At 43.2% G+C, this 8,698-nt stretch overlaps 1 protein-coding gene across 1 annotated transcript in view; it reads left to right on the top strand.

The window, feature by feature from the left end:
- Nucleotides 1-5,761, top strand: part of iqsec3a (IQ motif and Sec7 domain ArfGEF 3a) — a gene marked incomplete at its 5' end in the record, with an annotated part of 100,712 nt that extends 94,951 nt beyond the window's left edge. The window contains 2 exons of the mRNA XM_084573426.1: nt 1,123-1,166; nt 5,047-5,761. Coding sequence (XP_084429552.1) covers nt 1,123-1,166; nt 5,047-5,628 — 626 coding nt within the window. The 3' untranslated portion in view covers nt 5,629-5,761. The remainder of the gene's footprint in view (nt 1-1,122; nt 1,167-5,046) is intronic.
- Between the last annotated feature and the right edge of the window lie 2,937 nt (nt 5,762-8,698).

Here is an 8,698-nt window from a genome sequence, read left to right on the forward strand (position 1 = left end):
GTGAGTATATGAAAGGTTTGATTATCACTGGAGTCTAGAAGATGATGCCCCCAGTAGGTATTAGAGATCTTTACTTGATGCCAGGTGAGAGACTGGCTTTGAAACATCCTCACACCAACTGTGAACTGGTGAAGACTGGTTCTGGGACTATTTACCTTACTTCTGGAATGAGTTGGCAAATAGTAAGAGGCAGTCATTCTTTGAGTAAAGCTGTACTAGTCTGGCTTTTTTTGAGCAAATTGTTTGCGTTGTTGCCACGTCTGTTGCACAATCTTGATATTTAATGTCCTGAGTTTGAGCTAACTACTTAATATTGTTTGAAACACTGTGGCTAAAACCGCATGTCCTAGCATAAAGTTAGCATCTCCGCAAGCTGACATGCAGATGAAGGAGCTGTTCTTGCAAAGCAGATTAAACTAACATCAGACTGTTTGTTTTTTTTTGGTCTATCCAATAAGATAAAATTAGGTCTCTTCCATGAATAGATAGTGATGGTGCAGCATCAAGGACTTTAGCATAATCTTTAGCATAAATAATGTTAATGCCGCAGTTTTGGAAAAACTCTACATTAGCAAACTGGGATTTGCTAATATTTGTATTTTATTTTGGAGAATACACTTATACCACTCCGCAAAGTTGTGTTTTTTGCTAAGTTAGCGTCACTATAGTCGGCAACCCAATGGGTGGTACCAAGTTGAACTTAATATCAACTTTGGGGCAATGTGATTGAGGCAACGACCAATGGGAGTGGCACATACTGTTGATTCTGCAAACATTTGCCGCTGTGAAGCAACATCCACAATTTTGGTTCCTACCACCAAATTTGCCATTGTTTAGCAGTTTGAGCGTTTCTCCAAGTGGCCAACTGAAAAACTTACTCGACTAGTTTTACTTATTACATTTCCCAGAAAGCTATTCATGATTGGCGCCACTGATTGCGATTTTTGAATCTACTTTACAATATATCTCGCACAAAACTGATTTTTAAATTGAATTTAGAGTGCTGTTTTTTTATAGTCCTAAAACATTTAAAGTTGCATTGAAATAACATTACAGTATAACTCAAAGATTTTGCTGCCCTACTTTTTCCCCCCTTTTCCATCTATTTTCCCCCACCCTCAGGAAACCAGGAGTTAGATGAGAGAAGTGGACACAATGCAGTTGAGGTAAGTGGTTAGAGATAGGTCCATGTCCCAAAAAGCAGGTAAGTCAGAGCAGAAAGAGTCAGCGCAGCATCAAGGTAGGATGAGATAGGATGTAAAACAGAAAAAAAAAAAACAGGACTAGTCATATCTTCAGGACTAGAGGCGTCAAGCAAGCGTGGGTGAAGAGTGCATGAGAGAACGAGTGCTGCTGGGTAAAGTGCTGTGGGCATGTGAGGTGACCCTACCAAACTATGCGAGCCAACTAATATTAGATAAAAGGACTCCTTTGTCATACAAAAAAATCAAAGATGGTGGTTTGGGGGAATTAGAACAACCATAGCAGTTAGGTTCTCCTCACACTTAAAATGCATCCGACTCAGAAGCTAACAAGGAATAGGTTGCAATTAGTTTCACAAGCTCAGGCAGAAACTGTGACTCCACTGGGACAATTCAGAGCAGCCATTGCTAAAAGCAGATGGGGACATGCGTGGAATACATATTCTGTGCGCATGTGTGCGTACCCGCATTCATGCACCGAGACCTTAATTAACACAGCAACAAGCAGGCAGATAAATTTAACGCTCATTTGACCCCGAGTCGTCACCTCCCCGCCCCTCGCCAGACCTCCGGGGGAGAGGGGGGGGACTCGTGCAAACATTTCGTGCAAGCAAGAAAGCAAGCTGAACTACAGTACCGTCTGGGCTTTGCAATTACCATCCTAGAGGCATGAGGTGACCTTTCCTCGTCCCTTTTGTGGCTGCGGAGTTTAAAGCTGAAGCGAAAAGCCAAATACACGGGGTCAATTTGACATTCAGCGGCTGTTTAATTCCACACAGCTCTTTGGTCACATGTTACGGCTGTAAATCTTTACGCAGGCGCCGGTTTGAATGGCGATTGCGCGTACTTGACTCTACACAAAAGAGATTTTAAGAAAAGTGTGAAGTGCAATATCTGCTCACTGCTCACTTATGCATACTGGCACTCTTGGCAGCCTTTAGGTTCTGATAATAGGGAACTTTGATTAACTTAAATTTGAAAGAGCTTTTATACTGTGCAATTTGATCTGAGGTTTTATAGATCTCACTGACAAAAGCCACACCAGAGAGGAAGAAAAAAAACACTAGAATAAAACGCAAATGAAGAGCTTCGATTTATTCCAATCGAAATAAGATTTTCTCATATGTCGTATGCTTGAAGGTTTTCCCCTCTTCCTATTTTTCACCCATGTTTGCACCTCAGGTCAGTCTTCATGGTTGTCTGAGCTACCTTCGCCAGCAATCTTCCCCTCTGTCACGTAGCCTACAGTAAATGTCAGGGGCTGGTGGGGAGCCGCTAGCTGTCGAAACACATTTATCTCAGGGACCAGGAGAGATCGCTCGGAGAAAAAAAATCCCGCTCGCTCTAGAGGCACGAATGTACAGATGCTAAATCTCGTGGCAAGCTTTTAATCTCGGGAGATTTGATAAGAAAGTGTTTAAATTCTAATGTTGCCAGCTGCTTCCAAGTGGTGATAATAGGCAAGGCTGTGCTGAGATGTCAAAATGGGTTGTTAGTTGCGAGACAATTAAAGACAATTGAGGCAATTTACACATCCCCATCACTTTTTAAAAGCCTGTTTTTTTCCCCACACACTTTTACAGTTTGTTTGCGATTAAATTTACAGGCAGTGATTTTTGTCTCCCAGATTCTCCGCTGGAGGATTCATGTTTTGGGGGTAGAATAAAAACCACTCTGCCTAATATGTAGCCCCATAATGTAACACTTGTTAAAGACAGTTAATCAGAAAATATGGGTCATTTTTTTGGACATAAACACAAAAACAAAGGCTGGCAAACAGGGGTTGCAGCGACTCTTTGTCCTTTTAAGCCCTGCCAGCTTCTTTCCAGGTGCAACCAATCCAGCTAATGGTCCTTCAATTCAGTCCACCTGCTTCACAGTCAATCCCAGCTTGACTTCACCAAAGGTCTTAAATACAACCAGGCCACAAAGAAACCAAGGATAGCTATTAAATATTATGCCTGGACTTTAATCTGCCATCTCTTTTCTTCTATTTGTGTCAGTGATAGTACATCCATTACTAATCCAAGAGAACAAAGGCGTCACATTTGTTTGCATCTTTACAAAGATGTCCTGTTAAATATGGTTTATCCATTCATTTTGAACAATGCAGTTATAAGATGTCACCTTGGGGCCTCAGAAAAATCTAACGGGTATTCATCCACAGAACGAGCCTGCTTGGAAATTAAACCTCTGATAGGCAATATAAAGTCACTCTTTATCCGAGGCGCTCCAGAGCCCGTGATGCTGTACTTTATGGACGTGGGCAAAGTCAAGGATAAAACTTAGATTGAAAAGGAGCATGTTAATGGAGTTACATCAGCTGCTGTAAGAGAGTGCGAGAACGCTTCCATAAGACGTTGGATGCTAAACATTAAAGGTCTTTTATACTGCAGGACAGATACCAGAGGACTTATTCACACAGAAGAGTTTTGTTGTAAAATTATATTGGGATTGAAATACTTATATTAGATCAAAAACTAATTTAAAACGAAGATTTTTAGTGCAGCAGTCTGAGAAACAACCTCTTTAAAGTGCAGAGTTAGCAAGTTGGCAACTAGCTAGGAAACTAGCTAGCTAGTTTGGACAGAACTGGCTAGCTAAAAACAAATGAGACAAACATTTACACGGTTTGGCAACAAATCCCAAGTTACATTTACTGGAATGAGTCCTTTTAAAAATTCACTTCTTTGATACGTGGCCTACAGTCTCACAAAATTCAAAGAAATGGGCACATTATTTAAATGCTAATGCAAGCCCCATTTAAAAACTAAAAGGAATCACACCACTACAAATGATGTGGGGTGTACATTAGCCAAAAACTCATGCATTTAAATAAATGTAGTTTTATTCGCCAATTATACAACTCAATCTAGTTTAAGGGTAAAAACAAGCTATGTGAAATTAGCTATGTGCAAGCTACATTTCACACTTGTCCCAAGCCGACTAATGTCACAAGTTGACTAATGTTAAGTAGCCATTAGCTTTTGACGAATCTGAAAATAGCTTGCACTGGATTGGTTGTTTCTTTCAAATCTTCCATTAGTTTTGCCCAACACATACAATATGTTTTTGAGATTGTGCTCATTCTATGAATTTTGATGAAATTGTAGTTTTGGCATATGTTTTCTGAGAAACGCTGCATAAAGCAGTTAGCAAAGGAGATGTGACTTGATTCCTAAAATAGGCTACATAAAAATAATTCAAGGAAAAGAACAGAGAGAGAGAGAGACAGAGACAGGAAAATGTCTGCAGAAAATAGAGAACTGAAACAGATGCGACATCTGGAGGTTTGCATTCTAAGTGAGTGTTGCCTGTGGACGTCTGTGGTTGTCAGTCTGCTCACTTCCTCTCCTCCTCTTCCTCCACCTACCCTTCTTCTTCGTATGACCTCCGTGTATGTTCTGACTACCTCGACCCCCAAGTATCCTCGTGTCCGCTGTCACCATAGTGCCACACAGTGGTTTGGAAGGGAGACACAGGGGCCCTCAGTGTCCCCTTTGGAACCACCGGGCCCCTTCTGTAGCATCGTTCCCACCCCCATACCCCCACCACTGTTTTCCCGACCCCAGTCACACACTGCTGTTCCCAGCATCCAATCGACACTGTTCCCAGTACTTTGTGGGGGTGGAGGGAGGGGAGTGGATCGTAATCACAATGATTTTACACCTCCACCGACCCTTAACACCTAAGCCCCCACGCATGCCCTGTGTGTATGTGCGTGTGTGTGTGTGCTATGCGTTCACCACCCCCCTAAAAAAGAAAAAGAGGGCTTGACGAATTGTAGAGGAGGAACCAGTTTTATAACATTTGATGCTGTTCTCTTGGCTGTTTTCTAAACTAGGTGTCAATTCACAACAGGCTTCAGACGTACCAGCTCAGCAGCAGCACGGCTCGGAGTCCCGAGAGCGTGGCCCTTCTTAACCACCGCGGAGAGCTGCTTTACCAGCAGGCGCCCCAGGGGCTAACCCAGGGGCCGGCGCCTCCTCCGCCTCAGCACCCGCAGCTGCAGTCAGCGGCGAGCACCCCCGCCCACCACCTCCCCTTCCAGCAGCAGCACCACCACCACCAGCCCGCTGTCAGCATGGCCGACCTGCGGCCCGAGGCACTCATCCAGTGTCAGCAGATCGTCAAGGTCATCATGCTCGACAACAGCAGCCACGGACGCGTGGAGGCCTTCCTCAGCCAGACGCCCACACACCACCACCACCACTACCAGCATCACCACCACCACAGCCACCACCAGCTCAGTCAGTCCGCCATGTCCACCCCTGTCCGCTCGCCGGATGGCTCGCACGGCAACGACGGCCACCAGCCCCCGCTGCCTCCCCCACCTCCACCTTACAACCACCCGCATCAGTATATACCCCCAGACCCTCGCCTCGGTCTACATCGGACCCCAAGTGGCTCTCGGAGCATGGTGTAAATAGATAAATTAGTACTCTTCCCCTGAAAGGCTTTCACATAAACCGTCCCCCTTCTCTACCTATTTAACAGTACATAATGTACATATATACATACAGATGAAAGAGCTATAATGAAAAAATAAAACCCCACTTATATGCATATATTTAAGGAAAAAAACTAAAGAAAAAAACAAGGTTTTAAAAAAAACGACAAGGAAAAATAAGTGCATATATAAAGTTTTACTTGACTCCACATGTATTTTGAAATATTACGTAGTTTTAACAAATTTCTATAACTTTTTGTCAGTTTTAACTCTTGCTAGAAAACAAATCGCAGGTGTTCAGTCCATGGATGGATTCCTTGTAGTCGCAGTATTCACACCTCTCCAACAAACGAGAACAACAGAAATACGCAGAGCGCTTGAATTTTTTTCCAGCGGTGGACGGACACGCGCTCCGAGGACCTTCCGCTTCCGTTTGCTTTTATCGTCCCCGGGAACCTCATGCCTACTGTGCTGTAGTTGACACTTTAAACTGGAAAAAAAAGAAAAAAAAAAACGTGTGCCAAAATACATACGCCTCCACTAAACATGGACTCCTTTGCACTTGACTAAACGCTAGGGCTAGAAAAGAGAAGAAAAAATCCTTTGCTTATTAAAAAAAAATAGTCATTTCAGGCTTCTCCCTCAAAGAGTACAAAAAAGAAATAGCAAAACTTCATAGAAATCTACCCATTTGCGCTGTTGCTGATTTATTTATGTGATAGAGGGCCTTCTCTCTTCTACTCTTCTTCTCCGCTTGCCCCGGATTTAAAAAAAAACAAAACAAAACAAAGTGACATCCTCCAATAAACTGTCTTTGCCATCCAATTCTCTGTTGTGTTGTGGCTCTCTGTCGTCAGAAAACGCTCACTCTCCGTAGATCGATCTGCAGCGACGGATGACGGGAACCAACCGATCAGGAGGATCGCACCTGAACCGGAAAGTCATTCCAGGATAGTCCGGTTGTTCGTCTCTTAATGTTTAATATCGCTAAGGCTTCCCAGGAATTCTCGTCACTTTTATCTGCTAATGAAGGAAAGGGTTTTGCATATTTTGAAATGGTCTCGAACCTTTTCTATATCGCGATCACGTGCGGTGTGTGAGTACGACGCACCGTGCTGCCATCTGTTCAAACGCTTCTTCGCTTTTTCAGGATATCCACCAAGACTAGATTCTGCTGCAGCTGTAAAATGTCGAGATGTGTGTTTTATTCTAATTTGCCTTCGTGCCGCCTCTGTGTGTGTGTGTGTGTGTGTGTTTTCCGGATTAAACGCAGTCCGGGCCAAGAAAACACCCGGACACCGTCGTCTCTGTGCGTGTCTGTACGACTCCCGGGTTTTCGTTTCAGATCCCCCCGTGACTGTTTTTCTCTTCCCCCCTAACCTTTCTCCATCTGACATTTTCAAAAAGGCAAAAACTACACGCGGCTTATATTGCAAACGCTGGCATCAATGGTATTGTTTGTGCTGTTGGCTACCCTGCTTTAAATAAGAATGGGACAAAAAGAATGCATTATCTGATCTCTTTCTATTTCACCTCAGCCTAGATTGTAAATACCACCTGCGAGCAGTGTCGGAAAGAACAAGCAAGCTACCTTTAGCCCCTTCAAATTGCTATTGCCCCGCCAAGCGTCCTTCATTCTGAAATAGGTCAGCGACTGCCCCGGCCTGAATGCGTCCATCTTTTAAACATAAGCCCCAGCAGGTACTGTGGAATGGATGTTCAGTTAACTCTGCTCCCATCTGACCTCTGTCCGTCTGATTTGTTGATTTATAATCACAGAGCCACTGCAGGGAGGTCTCTATCTCATCTTTCTGTCCTTTTCCTCTTTTGATTTCACCCCGTGAAAAGACAAAGGTTGCACAAAAAAAAAGGTTGCACAGACTGTTGCCGCAGATGAGGAGTGTGTGACCTGTTCACAGCAAACCTTCCCAGTAAACAAGTCCATCCTGATTACCTGTTCACCCTAGGGATTGCGTGTTTTTTTTCCTTTTTTTTATTTCATAACACAATGGGAAAATTTTGAATGAAGATCTGGGATGATTAGTTCAATACTTTCACTGGCTAGAAGCAAACTTTTGAAGGTTGTGTCACAAAGAGAGTCCATTGATTGATGATGATTTTACGGTTAGCCATTTTATTTGTTTAAACCAACTTTCAGATGTATCGTGATTGATTTTTCTCATGCATGCCATCTTTCTGAAGGCCTATTTGAACCCCACAAGAATTTATTGTGCATGACGGATCTTGCTGCTTATGATGTAAAAGAAGGTTTGTGGTGAAATGATTGAATTTTCTGCGATAGTAAACACCCCTTAAAAAATGAAAATGGATATTTGGACGGGTACGTGCCTCTCGGCAAACTAGAAACGCCTTTTTCACGGCCATTTTTTTGTTTCAGTCTGTTACCACCCTTAGCTTATGGTTGCACAATTCTTCCTACTCAACAATGTGTTTATGCATTTTTGGGGGGCAGATACGCTGTGTCTGCAAAAACCATGAATATGAGGAGAAGAAAGGTCAACCAATGTAGCATTTTGAGAGTGAAGCGAATGAAGCGCACTAGAGGTTACCTTTCATGAAGAAACGCACCAAAGGGCTCTGCCATACCAGTGCACTGCTTCATGAACGACGCGTGGATCTTGTCCGGTTCCTCAACACTGTGGTTTGCTCATGTTAGTTAAAAGAAACACAAATAGTGGACGTATTTATGGATAGACAGGCGGAAACTGAGTGTAACCGATATGAACCATCATCTTCCTCAGTTGGCTTTGAACCCCTCTCTACCTGTCTCTGCAGTATATCAACATGCAATTAAAGATGATTTAAGTCTATTCACCACAATGGTTTGCCTTGGTTATTGGATTTGGGAGTTGGTATGTTTTAGCTTGCTGTGGAAATGGTTATCGTTGCACTATCAACACAGTTTGAACAAAATCAACACAACAGATTACTAATACATTAATGGATCACAAGACTCGTACAAACCACAAATTGTCTCCGGATTCTGCTCCATGACCCATGAGCAGGGTCCGTCAGCTCATTATTT

Source organism: Chelon labrosus (genome assembly GCF_963514085.1).
Source record: "Chelon labrosus genome assembly, chromosome: 23".
In the NCBI taxonomy this organism is placed as follows: domain Eukaryota; kingdom Metazoa; phylum Chordata; class Actinopteri; order Mugiliformes; family Mugilidae; genus Chelon; species Chelon labrosus.